We start from the raw sequence: 21,113 nt of genomic DNA on the forward strand, positions 1-21,113 counted from the left end.
CTGGGACAATGGGGAGTCTCGGAGTGGGGAGAGGGTAACCCCATCCCTGACAGGCACATTTTTCCTAAGGGCTGCCTGCGTTCTTTGGTCCTGCTGTGCGGCCACCCAATGGCTCAGACTCTGCCTACACAGCGTCCTCCCCTCCGGCCTCCTTATTGGCTACTCATGCCTCCCTTCACACCACCTACACCGCCCCCGTCGGCTCTGCTGTTTTCGCGTCTTGCCTCCAAGTCCTCCCTCCGTCCCCGCTGCACTTTCTAGCCTCGTCATTGGTTCATCCCATACTGCTCTTTAAGGTCTCGCCGCCTTCACCCTGGCTCCCTCATTGGCCATCCGCCATCTCTCGTCCTCGCTCCCGCCTTCAGCCTCCACCTCCATTGGCTCGACCCACTATGGTCCCACCTCCGTGGCCGCTGACACACCCGCCCCTTGGTCTCCTTTTAGCCTTCCTATTGGCTAGCTATGCCTTGGCCCGCCCCCAAAGCCGTAGTGCACGCTCACAAGCTTTCCCATTGGCTCGCTGCAGCTATATCGTCATCCCGCGTGCGGCTCTCCATTGGCTGTTCTCTGTCTCTAGCTTCCATTCCACAGCCTACGCAACCCGCGGGATCTCCCACTTTGTGGGCCTCTGCGTTCGTTCCCGGCTGCCCTCATCGCCTGTAGCCATTCCACTTTTCCCACCGCCCACATGCCGCTCTCGCTCAGACTTCCGCATTAGCTGTCTCCTTCTGCTTTCATCCTGGATTTCCGCACCACCCCCATTCCGGCCTCTCCATTGATTCCTCGATCATCCCGCCCCCTACACCGCCCACTCCCGGGCATTCCCATTGGCTGTGTGCTTCTCCTGCTCTCAATTCGCTGCTACGTCATCCGCGTATGGCTGCCCATTGGCCCTCTGCTATACCTGTCTTCATCTCACCGCCTACGCCTCCGTGAGCCGTACCCCTCCGCGCTGGCCTTCCCATTGGCTGCCCGCCCCTTCAGGCCCTGCCCCCGCCGGTCCCGCCGCCGGTGCCGTCGGTGCCGCCGCCGCCGCCGATATGGCGCGTACGGCCCCTGTGGAGCCCCCGCTGCGGCATTCCGCGCCCCCCTCGCCGGCCGCGGGTGAGCCCCGCACCTCGGTCGAGGCGGCGGTGGCCCCGCGGAGGGTGCTGTTCGCCGACGAGGCCCTGGGGCTGCCGCTGGCGCAGCTGCGCCGCTACCGGCCGTGGGGCGGGCCCGGGGCGGGCAAGATGGCGGCGGCGGCCGGGCAAGATGGCGGCGGCGGCGGGGCCGACGAGGACGACGATGGCGAGGATGGGGATGAAGGGGAGGAGGAAGAGGAGGCTTGCCCCGAGCCCTCGCTGCTGTGCCCTGTCCCCACTGACGGGGGGTTTTACCTGGTCCCCACATTTTCGCTGCCGCCCGCGCCGGGCCGTCTGGAGCGCTTGGGGCGCGTCATGGTGGAGCTGGAGGCGCTGCTGCCGCCTCCCGGAGCGGTTCCCGGGGGTGCCGGGGTGTGGGTGCCGGGGAGCCGCCCGCCGGTGCTGCGCGGGTTGGTACGCGTGCTGAACCGCTCCTTCGAGAAGGCGGTGCACGTGCGGGCCTCACACGACGGCTGGGCTTCCTTCTGCGACCACCAGCGCGCTACGTCCGCGCAGCCCGCCGTGGGCAGGAGCGGGAGGAACAGGAGCAGGAGATCCCATCCTGGATCCGGGGCTCGGCCTGGGCCCCGGCCAGGCGTCCGCCTCCTCGCCCGACGACGGCGGCCGCACTGACCGCTTTGCCTTCCAGCTGCCCTTTGCTGAGGGCGCGGGCGATGGGGCGCGCCTCGACTTCGTGGTGCGCTATGAGACCCCCGAGGGCACTTTCTGGGCCAACAACCCCGGCCGCAACTACACAGTCCTGCTCCGGATCGCACCCGCTCCCTCACCCGCTGATGCGGAAGGGCTGCCCCAGCAGCAGCAGCTGCAGCAGCTGGAGCCACAGCCCGAGTGCCAGGGTCCCGTGGAGGCTGAGGCCAGGCAGCTGAAGAGCTGCATGAAGCCGGTGAGGCGCAGGTAATGTCAGCCAGCGCCACCTCCGCCAACGCAGGGCTGTGTCTGGGATGGAGGACAAGCATTCCGGCCCAGGAACCCCTCAGGCCTGCTCTCCAGAACAGGGAGGAGGGTGCGTTGAGTCAGTTAGTCAAAGAGTGATGGAGGTCAAACATGTGCTAGGCACTGTTTTAACTGGGGTTTTATTCATTCATTTATTGAGTTCCACTGTAAAGCCCTGAACAAGACAGACATCTACCCTGCCCTCAAGGATTCATACAGGCTCCTATGGGAGACAGTTTGAAAAAACAAGGGAGGAAGCAGATAGGATAAATAGGGACAAAGCTGCTGAAGGGAGTAAAGGGATAGATTGGGAGGGAATGGCTGTATTAGACATGCTGTTAAAGGGAGGGCCTGTGAGGAGGTGAGTCCCTAATGATGATAAAGAAGAGTTATGCAGATACGGTGGGGAGGTGGGATAGAGTTTGTAGAAGAAGGAACAGGGAGGATTTTTCTGAGGACGTTTCATTTAAACTATCATTTAAACTAAGTCCTGAATGATGAAGAACAGTTATGTGCATATATGGAACAAGGGTGTTTTAGGTAGAGGAAACAGCAAGTGCAAAGGTCCTGGGGTGGAAATGAGGTTGGTGTGAATGATCAGCAGTGTGCTGGGAGTGGAGAGAACTGCAGTGACATAGTAGTGTGGACTGAGGCTTTGCCAGTGGGAATAGAGCAGATTCTCTTTCTGACAGAGCGGGAACCAGGATTCCAGAGGTGGAGAAACTGGTTGAGGCAGTGGTGGCACCTGGCTCTTCCAGTTCACCCATGTCTGACCTTGAAGCCTGTGCACTCTACTCTTACGCTGTAATCTACTTGGAGTCCTCCTGTGGAGGCGAGAGGCTGAGCCCGTGCTCTCACAAGAAAGCAGTGGCTCTGACAGAGAGACAGAACCAGATGGGTACTGGACTTGAAGTTTTTGTCCCTTGTTTTTTTGCCACACTACCTGTGATCATTCAGGGAGAGGGAGAAATGATTAGTTATACCCCAGGGGGCCCCGGTAGAAGATTTCCCTAGGTTTCCTCTATCAAGCTATGAGTTCTTTAAGGGCAGCAGCTAGGCCTGATTCTTTTTGTGGTCACCCTAAGTCTGGCCCAGGATCACTAGATTCTCCCTAAAATCCATACATTTCCCTGTTCTTGGGAGGACTGGAAATGGAAATGGGAAAATGCTTTTTGGACCTTGTATGTATGTGCTCGGTCAGAAGCCCCTGGCTGCAGTGAGACATTTGTGGGTTCTGCTGGTTCTGGTAAGGCCTTAGGCTGTGAGTAGTTCAGAAAGGTCTAGCTCCGGGCTGGTGGGCAGATGTTCCTGGGTAAGTGAGCAGGCAGGCAAGCACCCACTCACCCACCTGTGAGCCCCACCATAATCTGAGACTTCATTTAAAGGGGACAGGCAGCATGGTTTTTCTTACAGCATTAAGAGTGTGGATTCTGGCATGGATTTCCTGGGTTCAAGTCCTGGTGCTGCCACTTACTGGCCTTGTGACCTTGGCCAACACATTTAACTACACTGTTCCTCAGGAACCTTATCTGTAAAGCAGAATTATAGCACCTACTTTACGGGATATGAGTAAAGATGCTCAGAACCGACTCTGGCTCAAAGTAGTATCATACAGGTGTTAGCTGGTGTCAGTATTTAGGGAGCCACACCTACAGTTTCCTGGATTCTTCTCCTAAATTCGACTCCGCCCATCAGCTGTGTGGCCTTGCCTCAGTTTACTCCTCTGCTAAGGGGAATGACAGTCACTTTGCATGGTTGGATTGGATGCAGCAAACATAGCAAGGTAACTGAAGCATGGTGGTAGCTGAAAAAGATAACTGGCCAGCATTTACTGATTTCTGTGCTATGAACATCATCCATTCTCTCCATGAGGCCTGCTGTGCATGCTGTGTTGTGTAGGTGCTATGATTATCCCCATTTAGTAGAGGGGAGACAGGTAGCTCAGAGAGGTGAGCCAGCTTGCTCAAAGCCCTCATTTAGTGACAGGGCCAGGGAAGAATGCTAGGGATGTATATTTACTTTTTTCTATCTTTTTTTTTTTTTTTTTTTAAGACTGATCCTCTAGAAAGCCTGGCATGATTCAGGGCAAATTCTGGATTTCACTCTTGGTGTTCCCAGCATGTCATGTTTTCCTTTTACCTTTTTTTGCTTTATTGAGCTATACCTACATAAAGTATACTGATATCCGTGTATAGCCCAGCGGATTTGTACATATGTATGCACTGTGTAACCACCACCCAGATGAAGATACTGAGCAGGTCCAGTGCCCCAGAGCCACCTTCATTTCTATCACTTTCCCAAGCTGTCATCCCCGCCGGCTGTCATGGGAACCCTGTCTGTAAGATGCGACAGTTTGGGTGAAGGAGTTTGGTCATTTTAAAGAGTGTGAAAGACAGAGAACAGAGAAATCAAAACCTTGCAGGGCCAAGGTGGGTGGAGAGGGTGTTTTTCTTTTAACATACATGGGTGGTTTTAAGGAGAAATTGAAGCAGCCTGTTCAGACAATTGTTTTGGTATCTGGCCCCAGGTCTGTGGTTCCTAACATGACTTGTGATATTATTTTAAGTGGGCAGATGGCTTTTTGATAGCTTCTTTATCTTTCGATCTCAGCTCTTGCAAAGGGGAGGTTGGTGCTCATTGCAAGATCAGCGATAAGGGTTTTTTTTGTAGGTCGGTGGCTTTCTTGGCGAGTACATTTCAACATATTATTGTTTTAGAACCTGTGTGCTGCCAGTGACTTGCAGCACTGCTGAAGACTAGCCACCCTTGGCGACCTAGCCCTCTTGGGAAATGGTGGAGGATCTCAGGGTATATCCCTTACCTGTGGGAGCCCTATCATAGAGGACTTCCTGTTTAGGAAATGTTGGCTGCAGGCCCACTGTGCACTGAGCACAGACACATCAGGTGAGGGCATGGGAGAAGTCCGTGGTAGCCATCAGGATATAGTTCAGAAACCCAAATGGCTGCTTTCTGTTTTCCCTGGGTTGCTGGACCAGGCATTTGATAACTCTAAAGCTTAGAGATGATTAATCAACAAGCATTTATTGAGGGCCTACTGTGTGCTGGGCACAGTGCTAGTTTCCAGCAGGGAAAGAGATGCAGAGTGGTCCTAAGATGTCACAGGGCTTGTGGGATGGGGTACAGAGGATTTGTTGTATGAGACCTGGCTGAGCCCCTGCTCTTGGCCAGGCACTTCACTGAGTACTGTATTTTCATGCAAGGTCTGGTTTAATTCCGACAATATTCCCTGTGAAGTAGAGGGTTTTAAATTTCTCTTTCCTGGATGAGCAAACTGAGGCTCCCAAAGTCCAAAGTCCTAGGGCCGGTGTGGGGAAAAGCCCTCCTGATCTTCCTTGGCACTTGACACTACCCCTCGGAAGTGTCCTATTCCTCTTAAAAGTAAAGAGCAAGAAGGTCTCACCATGGTCTTCAAGTACCCTCCCGTCCCATCCCCCAATCTGGCTTCCACTGGCTTCTAGTCTTACACCAGTGCTCTTCTGAGCTCCTGTCACCGTGGTCTTTCTGTTACTCCAAAGGCCTTTCTCCTTTCTGCTGCAGGGCTTTGCCCTGCTGTTTCCTTCACCAGGAACTTTTATTCCGTACCCCTTGCATTCTCCTCCAGTGTTGATCCCTCAGTTCTAAGAGGACTTCCCCAGGGGAGCTGTCTACCCCAGCATCCTTAGGCCCCCAGCTTTTTCGTAGCACTCATCAGCCCAGCAGGTGCTGAGCTTGGTTAGAGAATGTCCCGTGGCAGAGCAGATGAGCATCGCCACCAATAGAGGGTCATCGGCCACCTTGCCTAGCAGTTCTATATTTTTCTGATCCACTCTTGTTTCTCCTCTCAAGTGACTCTTTCAAATGTTCTTTACCTTCAGACTTTTTCTCCTGCTTCAAAAAACAAAACAGAAGCCATAAGAATGGAACTCCCTATAACTTGCGGCCCCCAAGTGTGCATGCTGATTTCCCTCCCCTGTGTTACAGATGAGGAGGAGTCCCTTCTGGCTTAGGCCACTTCTCCCTCCTGTGCTCTTGGTCCCAGTTTCTGCCACTTGCTCTAGAATCTGACATCATCAGTCACCTTTTCTCTCCTGGCAGGTTTTCTGCTGCCCTCCTCGCTTGATCCTCTATTGAGTTTTACCGGTGCCAGCATCCCTTGTGTCTCCGCTGACCCCTCCTTCCCTCCCTCCTGCTTCTGGCCAACACCTCATCACCCTCCCCTTCACTGCCGACCCCTGCAAAGAGTTGCCTGTACTTGCCTTCTGCACTTGCTCACCCCATGTAAGGGTTAGCCACCAGCATCTGCCAGATTCTGCAGGTGGTTTTTTGGTTTTCCTCTTGAAGTGGTTGACCACTCCTACTTAAAACACTTTGTCTTCCCGTGCCTTGAGACCACATTCTGCTGGTTTTCCTCTTAACTCTCTGGCCCTTCTCTTTCTCCTGGCTTTTCCCTTAGCTTCATGTATCCAAACTTGGCGTCTCCACTTGACTGATGGCCCAAATAATTCCTCAAACTCACCTTGTCGGGGACTGCATTCATCACCTCTCCCACAGGGTTCCCAAGCAGTCTCTCACTCCCCTACCTCCCCACTTGCTCATTTTGCTTTTCAGCATCCTTAAGCCCTGCCTGACCCTGCAGTTTGGGCCAGGGACCCTTATTCTAGGGCATTATTTACTTTTCTAAAGGCACTGATCGCAGTTTGTAGTTAGACCTTTGTTAGGGGGTTGCTGGATGACTCTCTCTGCCCTGCTAGACTGTAAGCTCCGTGAGGGGTAGGGACATGGTCTGCTTTCATTCACCACTGTATTCCTGCAGGCCTGCCACAGTGCCTGGCACTTAGCAGGTGCTCAATAAATATTTGTTGAAAGAATGAGTTTGAGTATTTTTTAATGCCTTCCTCCATACTGAATTGTAAGCTTCCTAGTTGGGTTTGCTCACCATCGTGTCTCCAGGGTCCGTCACCAGGGCTGATGCACAGGAAGGCCCACTGTCTTTCAGTGCACCTATAACTGAAGGATGGGGATCCAACCTGTTATCCAAGTTGGCAGCCTCAGGGAAACCAGAATAACCGGAGTTGAATGGGACAAGTCAGGGGGCATCTTAGTTGTCTGTAGAGTGAGGAATTAATGTGAACGTGATCCTCTTTTATGCTACAGAAAACTTGGTAGGGCATTATGGTTAAGGACGTAGGCCTGAGGCCACGTGCTAAGAAAATGGCAGAGCTGTGATCCAAGCCTGTGTGGTCCTGCTCTAGTGCTCCAGCTCTTAGCTACTGTACCAGGTTGGGTGATGCATTTTACCAGCAGGGCAACACTAGGCGAGTTGCTTTCCTTTCAGAGCTTCAGTTTCCCTCAATGGAAATTTGAGGGGATTACTGTTAAGCGCTTTATAGGTACTTTTCAAATATTTCTTTGATCTGCTGAACAACTCACTGATGTAGGTATTATCCCCTCCTTAGAGGTGAAGTAACTGAGGCACAGGGAGGTTAAGTATCTTGCCCCGGATCACACAACTGATCGGTGGCAGAGCTGGGATTGTTCAAAATTGCAGATCCTAACCCTTAAGAGTTGTGAAGTCAGTTTACTGGGTTTCAACAAGCATTAAAAAGAAGGAAATAGCATAAGAAATGCCAGTGTTTCATCACATGCAGTAAAGGTAAGTATTGTTTCACTCAAAGAACAACTGTTTTTCAGTTATTTATATGTCTCTTTACACATGTGTGGATGTGCTGGGTTATGATGTAGAATGGATTTCTTACTATGGGTCATGGCCGAAGTCATGACTGTTGAAGAAGCTCATGGCACGAGAAACTGCTCTCCCCCCTCTACCCCACTGGATCGCCAGCAAGTCCCAGAGTTGAGGCTGACACACTTGTTGGGGAAGGCAAAGCAGTGCCCCACATAACTTGGTGGCTTTCACAGCCACCTTCAAGCCCTGTTCTTTTCAGAAAGCAGATGGCTCAGGGTAACTGCAATTCTGAGTATCGTGGGGCAGGTTTCTGAAGCCACTCGTCCCCCCGGAAAGTCAGCGTTATCTTCAGGTTGACTACATGGGAGCCGGGGTCTGCTGACTTTCCCTTTGGGTTTCAGCGCCTGACCCACTTTGGGCTGGCAAAATTCTTTGAAAACATGAATGCTGGGGTTGCTCCAGAGGACTTGGGTGGTGGTGGCAATGGCAGTCTGTGACTGCTCTGAAAGTCTGCTTTGCTTTTCTCCACAGGGCTTGTCAGCCCTCACCTGCTTGCTCACTCTGTGACTGACAATTCCCCTTTCTGTTCTTCCTCGGCTGGCCTAGGCTGGGGCCAACACCATCTCTTTCCAAATCCTCACCCTCTGGTCTCCTCGGGAACTATCAGCTTGGCAGCCATTGTGTTTCCTGATGGCTAGAGGAATTCGTACGCCCAGGAGACTGGTGTGCAGGCCTGAAATGGCCCCTTTTAGGCGACACCAGCTTGACTAGTGCTCACTAGCACCCAAATGATGCATGTCCAGGATTTCCCAGATCTGTGTGCCCTGGCCATTATGGCTCACTGCCCTTGAGGGGATGCCACGTGGTACTTGTGGGGCTGGTGCCAAAAGAACAGGTTTCCTTCTTGAGAACGAGCAGGCATACTGCAGGTACAGTTTTGTTCTTAATCTCCCTCCCCATTTTTCTAAGAACCCCTCTTCTCTGTTACCAATCAGTGAGTCAGTATACATTTGTACCTGATTTCTCTTACTATCTTCATGTTGATTGAAGTCATAGCTGCCCTTGAGTTTTTACTGTGAAAGACGGTTCAAAGATACTTGTTTCTTTTTAAGCCCACAATATCAAACTCTCTTCAAAGTGGAGCCCTCCTGGGATGTTTGTTACCACCGTGGTTATGTAGTCAGTGAGTGTAGAGGTGCAGTTCCTTGAGTTTTAGTTTTTGCATTTGTAAAAAGGAAGGGTGTTGTTTTGAAGGACAGATGTGAAGGTTTTCAAATGCCTTGGTATGTCAACGAGAGGGGCCCATGGTGGAGGAGGTGAACAATACATGCTTGTGCTTTCTGCTTTCGTATCTGACTTTGGAGAATGACTTGTTTGCTTCTGCCGATGTTGCGGATCTTGGGATTGGCTCAGTGGTGTGACCTGCTTTTTGGATGTTCTCGCCCTCAGCCATGGAATGGGTGCTCTGGGGGCTGAGGGATTGATTGTGTATTTGTTTTTCTTTCTCTTCTCCTTCCTCCAACTGAATTGTGGAGTCCTTTTCCTGCTGGCTGTCTGCTTCCTGAGTGTTCTCCTTTTTCTCTCTCACATCTATGACTCTGTAGTGGCTTTTAGAAGCCTGTTTGTAATATATGTCCAGACTAGGCCAGATGGAGGAGAAGGCTTGCCTGCTACTGCGCACAGGTGGGAGGGCTGGCTTTCTGTCTGTCTGTGGGCCTTCTTGAAGAGGCTTGGTTTAGAAGATCCTAAGGGGAGGATGTTTGCTGTCGTGAGGGACTATGGCAGCAAAAAGAAGTAAGTCAGTGCAGCCTGGCAGAAATCATGTTGAGACGTAAGTCCAAAGACTTGGATTTTAGGACCATGGAGGGGATTGGTGTGGGACCACGCTGGTTTGCTCTGAATCTCTCTTTCTCATCTGTGATGTGTGGGAGGTGGCACCTGTGCTCCCAGAGTCACCCACCCTAGACCCTGTAGTATTCTGATTCAAGTACCTCTGGTGGGATTTGTGAGTCCTAGACAGTAGAGAAAGACAGACGGTCCCTTCTAGACTCTAGATCCATATATATGGTTAAAGCGTCCTCCCTGAGGGTGTTTATAGAAAGCAGTTCTTGCAGCCACTCTGTGTCTAGTGGCCTCCTAGCCACACACGTCCCAGCCCATGGAGGTAGGGAAACGGGGAATGTGGGCAAAGGCAGGTCCGAAGAAAAGCCTGCATGAAGGAGGAGGGAGGGATCTTGTCTAGTATTGATGCCTCCCTCTGTCTACTTCTAGAAAGGATGGAGATGGGTTGGGTGAGACCCTCTCCCTCATCCAAGAAGCAGCAGCTGACTGGGTAAGAGCCAGAAGGCTTGGGTTGTGATGTGAAGTGTATGACCTTGAGCCATTTACTCAGCCTCTGTTTTATCCTCTGTAAAATGGAGACAATAGTACTGCCTGCTTCAGAGGATTACAAGTACCTGTCTCATAGGGTGGTTGTGAGGATTGAATTAACACATGTTGCCCAGGCGCCGTGGCTCATGCCTGTAGTCGTAGGACTTTGGGAGGCTGAGATGGGAGGATCCCTTGAGTCTAGGAGTTCAGGACCAGCCTGGTCAACATAGCAAGAACCCATCTCTAAGAAAAAACAAACAAAAACAAAAACCAAGAAACCCCAAAAACTTATTTAAAAAAATGTGAAACACTTAGAACAGTGTGTAATGCCATAGTAGGTACTATGTAGGGGTCAGATGGTGATACTCTGTTTCTGTGAAGGTAATGGTTATGGGTTTTCAAAAAGTTTCAACCAGGCCGGGTGCCATGGCTCATGCCTGTAATCCCAGCACATTGGGAGGCCGAGGAGGGTGGATCACCTGAGGTCAGGAGTTTGAGACCAGCCTGGCCAACATGGTGAAACCCCGTATGGTGGGTACCTGTAATCCCAGCTACTTGAAAGGCTGAGGTAGGAGAATCACTTGAACCTGGGAGGCGGAGGTTGCAGTGAGCTAAGATCATGCCATTGCACTCCAGCCTGGCGACAGAACGAGACTCCATCTCAAAAAAAAAAAAGTTTCATCCATTGCCAGAAGTATCAAGAACGTCACATTGCCTCTTAGGAAGAAAAGGTGTAGGCAGTCGCCCCAGCTCCTCTCAGGTCTCTGAACATGTTTTAGTCAATGCCTCCCTCATTTGCCTTAATCTGTAGACACTTGATATTCATTTTCAGAGTAAGAACAGTGACTTCATGATGAGATCCCACCCCTGGGAGGACCCACCTGAAATTTACTTGGCTTATGCCACTCAGGGACCTGACTGGCCTGGCGAAGGAGAAAGAAGACCCATAAATATCTACAGTTGATTTCATTCCCTGCTGTGTGTCAGGCCCTGATTTCTACCTGTCCGTCCTCATTCCTCTTGACTGCCTTGTGCTTAGTGCACATCCTGACTCCCCGCGGCTCTGTTTTATGTTTTATGAGTGAGGAGGTAAAGTGACCTGCCAGGCTGATATGGGGATGGGAGGGCTAGCATAGGGACCCAGGCCTCTGTGACCTCCCTCCCAGTCTCCATTTGCGTTCCTCTGCCTCACAGTCTTGTCCGCCTGCCCTTAGAAAAGGTTTGTATGTATGTATGTATGTATGTATTTATTTATTTATTTATTTTTGTGAGATGATCTCTCACTCTGTTGTCCAGGCTGGAGTGCAGTGGTGCGATCTCAGTTCACTGCACTCTCCGCCTCTTGGGTTCAAGTGATTCTCCTGCCTCAGCCTCACAAGTAGTTGGGATTATAGGTGCCCACCACCATGCCCAGCTAATTTTTATATTTTTAGTAGAGACGGAGTTTCACCATATTGGTCAGGCTGGTCTTGAACTCCTGACCTCAGGTGGTCCACCTGCCTCGGCCTCTCAAAGTGCTGGGATTACAGATGTGAGCCACTGAGCCTGGCCTTTTTTGTTTGTTTGATTTTTGAGACTGAGTTTCACTCTTGTCCCCAGGCTGGAGTGCAATGGCGCGATCTTGGCTCACTGCAACCTCCGCCTCCCAGGTTCAAACGATTCTCCTGCCTTGGCCTCCCAAGTAGTTGGGACTATGGGTGTGCACCGCCATGCCTGGCTAATTTTTTGTATTTTTGGTAGAGACAGGGTTTCATCATGTTAGCCAGGCTGGTCTTGAACTCCTTGAACTCCTAACCTCAAGTGATCTGCCTGCCTTGGCCTCCCAAAGTGCTGGAATTACAGGTGTAAGCCACCACGCCCAGCCAAAAAGATGGGTTCTTCTATCTTTTCTCTTTCCACAGCCAGGAATATATCCTAAAGAAATGATACAAGTGTCGGCCGGGCACGGTGGCTCAAGCCTGTAATCCCAGCACTTTGGGAGGCCGAGACGGGCGGATCACAAGGTCAGGAGATCGAGACCATCCTGGCGAACACGGTGAAACCCCGTCTCTACTAAAAAATACAAAAAACTAGCTGGGCGAGGTGGCGGGCGCCTGTAGTCCCAGCTACTCGGGAGGCTGAGGCAGGAGAATGGCGTAAACCCGGGAGGCGGAGCTTGCAATGAGCTGAGATCCGGCCACTGCACTCCAGCCTGGGCGACAGAGTGAGACTCCGTCTCAAAAAAAAAAAAAAAAAAAAAAAAAGAAATGATACAAGTGTCGATAAAACTATGCCCCAATGCTGTTGGCTAGTTTGCTTTGCGACCTCTAAATGAAAGAACCTAGCTGCTCAGTAGGAAGGGGATGGTATGATATGAGTATTAAGCAGTCATTTGAAATGTTTGCAAAAGTATATAGTGATGTTTCTTACTGTTAAATGGACAAAGCTAGCTGTGAAATTATGTCTGTAGAATCTAAATGATTTCATAGAATATCTGGAAGGAAATTTTCCGGAATGGTAACAGTAGTTGTCTCTGGCTGATGTGTGATTGTCCTTCTTGCTGCTTTAGACTTTTCTGTATTTTGTGAATTTTGTATAAGGAGGCTGTAGGACTTTTAGGATGAGGGGATAACCAAAGGCAGCAGAAGAGAAAATAGCAGCTGTCAGGTGAAGGTGGGCTAGCACAGAGGCTCAGAAGGTGCCAGTGGGTGGCAGAAGTGACCTCTCAGGGTATTAGATCCATTGTACTCTCTTTTGCCCCGCAGGCCTGCTGAGGAGGAACTGAAGACGAAGAACATGGATGATGACACCCCTGCCGTGGGTAAGCAATTGGCCAGCTTCAGAAGTTTTAGCTTGTGTTTACCATGTCTTTCTTCCTACTGTTTTTCTTTCTATAAAAATGAAAAAGGCTGGGCTCAGTGGCTCATGCCTGTAATCCCAGCACTTTGGGAGGCTGAGGCGGGAGGATTGCTTGAGGCCAGGAGTTTGAGAGGAGCCTGGGCAACATAGTGAGACTCATCTCTTAAAAAAAAAAGAAAAAAAAAAAGACGGGCATGCTGGCATGCACCCGTAGTCCCTGCTACTGGGGAGGCTGAGGTGGGAGGATCATTTGAGCCCAGGAGGTCGACGCTGCAGTGAGTCATGATTGTGCCACTGCACCCCAGCCTTGGTGACACAGCGAGACCCTATCTCAAAAAAAAAAAAAAAAAAAAAAAATGAAGGGGCACCCTCTGCTTTAGATTGTCACAGAAAGCTTCAGAGGCAAAACTGCCGGTTGGCTAGGATGGCAGATTTTCTTAACAAAACCATACCTACTTGTATGCCTGTCTTGTCCAATGCTGCCTTTCTCTTCCCTCTAGCAGAGCATCCTGATGTCCAGGAGTCAGTGGGTCCACTGGTGGCCCCCACCCCTCTCCGTCCGTGGCCCCAGATGACACTTCAGGTAAGTGAGTCCTTGCAGCCTTGGAGTGGACAGCCCAATAGGAGGCTCACAGTGTGACTATTGCTGGGCTGGGTAGTGGGGCCCACTAGTTCTGGGTCCTCTCTGGGTTAGAGGAGGGCACAAAACTCAGAACCCGATGGGGGAGGGGGAGAATGCAGTTACTCACCTGGGCTTGTAGAAATGTCATTAGTTAATTTAGCAAAAGTTTATGGAGTGCTTGCTCTGTGCCAAGCACTGTTACAGACATGAAAAATGCTCTTCGAGGGGGCTTATGTGTTAGTAGGGTGAGACATGATAAAATAATAGAATGTATGGTACTTTAGGTGATGATGAGTGATAAGGAAAAATATAAAGGAATAGGGAGTGGGTGAGAGACTGTGTGTGTGTGTTGTTGGGTCGGGGGGTTGTAACTTGGGTGGACTGGGAAGGCTTAGTGATTAGTGAGATCTGAGCGAAGATCTGAGGAAGGTGAGAGAGTGAGCCACGTGGATAACTAAGGGAAGAATATCCCAGGCGAGTGTGAAGTTCCTGAGGTGAGGCCATGACTAAGGTGTGTGAGGGACAGTGTAGAAGCCAGTGCAGCGGGGGCAGAACGAGGGACGGGGAGAGTGGTGCGGGGTGAGGGCAGAGAGGTGGCTGAGGACAGATTGGGTGGCACCTCACAGGCCATGGTGAGGACTTTGGCTTTTACTCCGAGTGAGGGGGAGCTGCAAGAGCATTGTGGATGGAGGAGGGACGTGATCTGATTAGGATTAACAGCCTCCCTCTGGCTGCTGCTTGGAAAATAGACTGTCAGAGCGAGGGTGGAAACTGGCGACCTGTGAAGGGGAGGCCACTGCAGTGGTCCAGGCGAGTATGATGGTAGGTAGGGGAGGTAGAGACATTTTGGAGGGGTGTGGGGGTGTGTGTGTGTGTGTGTGTGTGTGTGTGTGTGTGTGTAAACTTTTTAATTACAAAAAGTTTCAAACATATATAAAAGTAAAATAGTATAACGAACAGCTTCAGTAAATATCAACACATGTCCATTCTTATTTTATCTATACCCCGTCTCCTCCCTCCCATTCCCTCTGGAATTGTTTTGGAAAACATCCAGACATCATCCTATCCATAAATACTTCTTTTTGTATCTCAGAAAATTAAGAACTCTTTTTCTTTCTTTCTTTCTTTCTTTTTTTTTTTTTTGAGACAGAGTCTCACTCTGTCACCTAGGCTGGAGCGCAGTGGCGTGATCTCGGCTTACTGCAACCTCTGCCTTCTGGGTTCAAGCGAGCACATGCAGTTAATTTTTGTATTTTTAGTACAGACAGGATCCATTGCCTTGACCTCCCAAAGTGCTGGGATTACAGGTGTGAGCCATCACGCCTGGCCAGAAAATTAAGAATTCTTAACCCCATAATACTATCATCACACCTCAGAAAATAGACGGTAATTCCTTAGTATCATCAAGTATTTGGTCAGTGTGCAAGTTTCCTTCTCTCATAAGTGTTTTAGGATCCAAACAAGGTTGACATGTTGCATTTGATTGATGTGTCTCTTTAGATTTTAAAAATCTCCCCCACTTTGTTTCTTTGCAATTTGTTGGTTGAAGAAACTTTGCTTGTCCTGTAGAATTTTCCAGTCTGGGTCTGGCTGATTACATCCAGGTGGAAATACGTTTCTTACTCCATTTTATTAATTTATTAATTCTATTAATGTAATCTTATTAAAGTTAATTTATCAAATTGTATTAAATGAATGTATTTAATCTTTTATTATTAAATTAACTAGAATTAACTCTATTTAATTCTACTATTCCCACTTCCTTTATTAGCTAGAATTCTTCTTTAAAGAAAAACTGTCCCACACCAGCTATTTGGCTACTTTGAGATATAGTTTGTGCAGAAAAAGCAGTGTAAATATTTAATTTTTTCCATTTTATTTACCAGTTTTCAGAGAAGTGCTACTCCAAAGGTGACCAATAAAAGGATTTTTGGTTTTGTGTCATTATGAACTCATGAATTCTAAAATATTTGATGAGTTTTAATCCATTGCACTTATTTGTGTGTTTTTTGGTGCTTAAATTGAACTACCCCTGGTTAGTAGGAGCTTATTGAGATGGGCTCCTCTGTCCTTTTGACACGTCCTCATCATTCTGTGAGCCTTTCTCACATCTTCCATGACAATATGTGCTGGGCTCATCCTGTACTCTCCCTGCCCAAGCCTGGAAACAGCCATTTCTTTCTTGCTTTTCTTTTTCTTTTTTTCTTTTTCTTTTTCTTTATTTTCTTGCCTTTCTTTCCTTTCCTTTCTCTCTCTCTTTCTTTCTTTCTTTTACTTTCTTTTTCTTTCTTTTCTTTCTCTTTCTTTCTTTCTTTTTCTTTTCTTTTTTTTTTTTTTGAGATGGAGTCTCGCTCTGCCGCCCGGGCTGGAGTGCAGTGGCCGGATCTCAGCTCACTTCAGCTCACTGCAAGCTCCGCCTCCCGGGTTCACGCCATTCTCCTGCCTCAGCCTCCCGAGTAGCTGGGACTACAGGCGCCTGCCACCACGCCCGGCTAGTTTTTTGTATTTTTAGTAGAGACGGGGTTTCACCGTGTTAGCCAGGATAGTCTCGATCTCCTGACCTCGTGATCCACCCGCCTCGGCCTCCCAAAGTGCTGGGATTACAGGCTTGAGCCACCGCGCCCGGCCCTTTTTCTTTCTTTCTTTCTTTTTTTTTTTGAGTCAGAGTTTTTCTCTGTTTCCCAGGCTAGAGTGCAGTGGCACAATCTCAGCTCACTGCAACCTCTGCCTTCTGGGTTCAAGTGATTCTCCTGTCTCAGCCTCTTGAGTAGCTGGGATTACAGTCACCTGCCACCACACCTGGCTGAGTTTTGTATTTTTAGTAGAGACGGGGTTTCACCATGTTGGTCAGGCTGGTCTTGAACTCCTTACCTTCCTGGTGATCCACCCGCCTTGGCCTCCCAAAGTGCTGGGATTATAGACGTGAGCCACCGCACCTGGCCAGAAGCAGCTATTTCTTTAAGGAGCACTGGTTCCTTTCAGTGGAGAGTGGCATTCAAAGGCCAAGATTTGGGGGCTCAGCATTCTTGTTGCTACTAGATTGGTCATTGTTTCTAGGCCCTTTGAAAAGATGGAGCTAGGAAATAATTTTTTTAAAAGAGAAGATGATACATCATGGGTTCATATGGACATCCCGACTGTGTTCTGGAATTTTTTTTGCATTTTAATTTTTTTAAATGTATACATTTTTAATTTTTGAGGGGACATAGTGTATATATTTATGGAGGTGTTTCGATACAGGTATGCAATGCGTAATAATCACATCATGGAGAAGGAGGTATACATCTCCTCAAGCATTTATCCTTTGTGTTCCAAACAATCCACTTACACTCTTTTTTTTTTTTTTTTTTTTGGACACAGAGTCTCTCTCTGTTGCCCGGGCTGGAGTGCAGTGGCACAGTCTTGGCTCACTGCAACCTCTGCCTTCTGGTTCAAGTGATTCTCCTGCCTCAGCCTCTTGAGTAGCTGGGATTACAGGTGCGCAACACCATGCCCAGCTAATTTTTGTATTTTTGGTAGAGACGGGGTTTCACCATATTGGCCAGGCTGGTCTCGAACTCCTAGCTTCATGTGATCTGCCCGCCTTGGCTTCCTAAAGTGCTTGGATTACAGATGAGAGCCACTGTGCCTGGCTACTTATACTTTTAGTTATTTTAACTGGCTCTCTTTTGAAGGTAAGCTAGCAGTGTTTAGTGATTATCATTCACCAAATATTCACACCCACCGAATTCCTCTGCTTTATAATCTGCAAGAAGCCCCGTTTTACTGCATCCAATTGTGTTATTTTACCATAGATGACAGTCTTTGGAGTCTAGGTAGTGACAGAGGGCGCTTTAAGGTGTTTTTATATAGAAACCCCTGTGGGGCTGGCTGTGGGCTGTCACACTTCTTACTGTCTCTGCTTGTTCCATCCCCTCCTCTGCTTCATTCCCTTGCTTTTTCTCTGCCCCCTCGCCCCGGCCATGGCTCCAGGTGTCTGATGTTCCGATGACTGTCAACCCCGCAGAAGAAGGTGACGTCCCCAGAAGCAGTCCTCCTGTGGCTTTTACAGAAGTCCTCCAGGCACCGGCCATCAGGATTCCCCCCTCCTCCCCTCTCTGTGGCCTGGGTGGCTCCCCCAAAGACCAGGCCTCAGGGCCCGATGCGAGCGAGGGGGCCACCGGGCCTTTCCTGGAGCCCAGCCAGCAGCAGGCAGAGGCCACATGGGGAGTATCGAGCGAGAATGGAGTGGGGCTGGAGGCCGTGAGTGGGTCGGAGGAGCTGCTCGGTGAGGACACCATTGACCAGGAGCTGGAGCAGCTCTACCTGTCTCACCTGAGCCGCCTACGGGCTGCTGTGGCTGCGGGTGGGGCAGGGGGTGGTGGGGAGGGTTCCACAGATGGAGGGATATCCCCCAGCCATCCCCTGGGCATACTGACGGACCGCGACCTGATCTTGAAGTGGCCTGGCCCTGAGCGGGCCCTGAACAGCGCCCTGGCTGAGGAGATCACACTGCACTATGCCCGGCTGGGGCGTGGCGTGGAGCTCATCAAGGACACCGAAGACCCTGATGATGAGGGGGAGGGTGAAGAGGGGCTCTCTGTCATACCCTCCAGCCCAGAAGGGGACAGCCCCAAGGAATCGCCTCCAGAAATCCTCTCCGGGGCCCGTTCTGTGGTAGCCACTATGGGAGATGTGTGGCTCCCATGGGCAGAGGGCTCAGGATGTGACGGCCCTGTAGTTCTGGGTACAGAGGGTCAGTTCATTGGGGATTCTGATAAAGGGATGGGCAAGGACACTAGCTCTTTGCACATGAATAGGGTGATAGCTGGGGTGACCGAGTACCTGGGGGAGGCCAGGACAGAAGCCCAGATAGAGGTCACCAGTGAGTGGGCAGGCAGCTTTGATCCCATATCTGGCAAGGAGCCAGCCTCTCCCGTCCTTCTGCAGGGGCAAAATCCCACCCTCCTCAGTCCTTTGGGGGCCGAAGTCTGTCTCTCTAGCATAGCCAGGCCTCATGTGAGCTCCCAGGATGAAAAGGATGCAGGCCCAAGCCTTGAACCCCCAAAGAGGTCTCCAACCTAGCAGCCCCTGCAGAATGTGTGTGTGCACTGCCTCCTCAGCTCCGGGGGCCCTTGACCCAGACTCTGGGGGTCCTGGCCGGGCTAGTGGTGGTCCCTGTGGCTCTGAACAGTGGTGTGTCCCTCCTGGTGCTTGCGCTGTGCCTCTCTCTGGCTTGGTTCTCGTAGGCTCTGCTTGTGGGATCAGCAGAGGCTTGAGATGGGATACATGGCCTGTGCAGTGAGGGGACCTGGGTCCTTTGCTTCTGAGAATGCTCTACTGAAAGAGAGGCCTTCCCATCCCCAAGCTCTCCAGTTAACACAGGGCTCCCTGTGGAGACACCAGTGGAGACGAGGGGATGGGTAGATGGTATGAGTCAGGGGAACTTTTAGAGTGGAACTGGGCATGTCCTCCCCCTACCCCCGAGCCTGTATTTATTTTTGTATAATTCTCTGGACGAGGGAGAGTGGTCGTGAGCTGGTCTTGGGGCACAATTACCCAGAGATATATTTATTAACAGCCAACCTGTGCAACATGCTGGAGCTTTATTTTTATTTATTTATATAGAGTACCTATTATTATATGCCACAATAGAGCTCTATGAGAAACAGTGTCTTGTGGTGTAGTGTTCTCCTGTTTGGGCATGAGTGTGCAGGGTGGTCACTTTCTGTGGGAGGACCACAGTGGGGAGTTGGGGGTGGGATGTGGTCGCCTGCTGCTGCTTCAACATGTCTGCCCTTGAAGATCTGTGTCTCCTCACCTCGTGGTCCTAATCCATATGGTTCTTTGTCTTTTCCACATTCTGCCTGTGGGACCCTACAGGTGTGTGTTTGGATGGTGGTGGTGGGAGCCAGGGAGGAAGAGTGGCAGCCACATGAGGGTTTGGTGTCAGTCACATGGTTGCAGTGGTACCTGTGGTCTCCTGTGGATGTGGGAACATCAGTTGTGAATCAGCCACAAGTTTTTGAGGTTACTGAAAAAACAGCCTTTGACACCAGCAGGGAGACCCCTTTAGCCCCTGAGATAAGGAAGGCCTCAGAAACGAAAGAGGAGTTAACGTACTGTAGTACTTTGTAGCACAGTCGTTGTCCACAGACATCACATTTCTGCTAAAAACAGGAAGCCCAGAAGGTTTGAAAGATATATATTTATTGCATGCAAATAAAAAACTGCTCAACAAAATAAAACACCACATATTTATTTACTTCCCTTTACAGCAAAACTTATTGAAAGAAATATTTATACAAGCTTTCTTCATTTCTTCTATGATGCCTTTCTGAAATAGCCCCAGTCAGATCTTTTTTGCCCAACCATTTCGGCAAAACTGCTGAAGATACATTGTTAATAGCTACGGTTAAGTCTCAGACGTCATCTTATTTGGGATATTGGTAGCATTTGACATAGTTGATCATCTCTACCTTGCAACCCTTTCTTCACTTGGTTTCCCAAGACACCACACTCTCCTCATTTCTCTTCTTCATTGGCCACTGTGCAAAGCTGTCAGTTCTCTTGAAACTGCTTTGTGGGTTCAATGCAAATCCAACCACAATTCCAATAGAGTTTTGCCTGTGTGCAGATCATGACACATTAATTCTTAAATTTATGTAGAAGTGCCAAGACTAGCCAGGACACATACTTATTGTGGTAGTATATTCAGATGGCATGATATTTTTGCAAGAGTAGACAAGTAGACCCATAAAAGACTATTGATCTCAGAAACAGTGGAGACACACTCATGTGTAGACACAGAACTGGTGACCACGGAGGTGTCTTAGATCAGTGGGGGAATGATTGGATTTTGAATAAATACAACAATTGGTTACCTGCATTGAAAAATACGAACTTGGATCCCTACTTTACAACACAAATAAAAATAATTCTAGGTGGGCTTAAAGCCTAAATGTGAAGGGCAAAACCAAAGCACTTTAAGAATACAATAAGGCAGGGCCAGGCCTTGTGGCTCACTCTTGTAATCCCAGCACTTTGGGAGGTTGAGGTGGGCGGATCAGGAGTTTGAGACCAGCCTGGCCAACATGGTGAAACCCCGTCTCTATTAAGAATACAAAAATTAGCTGGGCATCTACCTGTAGTCCCAGCTGCTTGGGAGGCTGAGATGGGACAATCACTTGAACTCGGGAGGCAGAGGTTGCAGTCAGCCGAGATGGCACCACTGCACTGCAGCCTGGGCCACAGATCAAGACTCCATCTCAAAAAAAAAAAAAAAAAAAAAAAAAAAAAAAAATACAATAAGGCAAAATACCTTCGTATACTCATGGTAGCAAAGTTTTCCATCATGACACAGAAACATTAACCATAAATGAAAATTATGAAACATTCAGTGACTTTAAAATTAGGAATGTCCATTGACCAAAAGACACCACAAAGAGAGTGAAAACATTATGTAGTAGGTTGCTATGAATAAAAGCAAAACAAAAAAAAAATGAAAACACAAGTGACAAATTGGGAGGAGATAATGGAA

At 49.5% G+C, this 21,113-nt stretch overlaps 1 protein-coding gene across 1 annotated transcript; it reads left to right on the top strand.

Moving 5' to 3' along the window:
• Nucleotides 1–824: 824 nt before the first annotated feature.
• PPP1R3F (protein phosphatase 1 regulatory subunit 3F) lies at nucleotides 825–19,821 on the top strand. The gene is given in 6 exon segments (XM_033212235.1): nucleotides 825–1,618; nucleotides 1,620–2,039; nucleotides 12,879–12,934; nucleotides 13,473–13,555; nucleotides 17,567–18,653; nucleotides 18,656–19,821. Coding segments are annotated over 6 exon segments (2,391 nt in total). The 5' UTR covers nucleotides 825–1,040; the 3' UTR covers nucleotides 18,823–19,821.
• Nucleotides 19,822–21,113: the final 1,292 nt, after the last annotated feature.

Source organism: Trachypithecus francoisi, unplaced genomic scaffold (genome assembly GCF_009764315.1).
Source record: "Trachypithecus francoisi isolate TF-2019V2 unplaced genomic scaffold, Tfra_2.0 Contig00413, whole genome shotgun sequence".
NCBI classification, from domain to species: Eukaryota; Metazoa; Chordata; class Mammalia; order Primates; family Cercopithecidae; genus Trachypithecus; species Trachypithecus francoisi.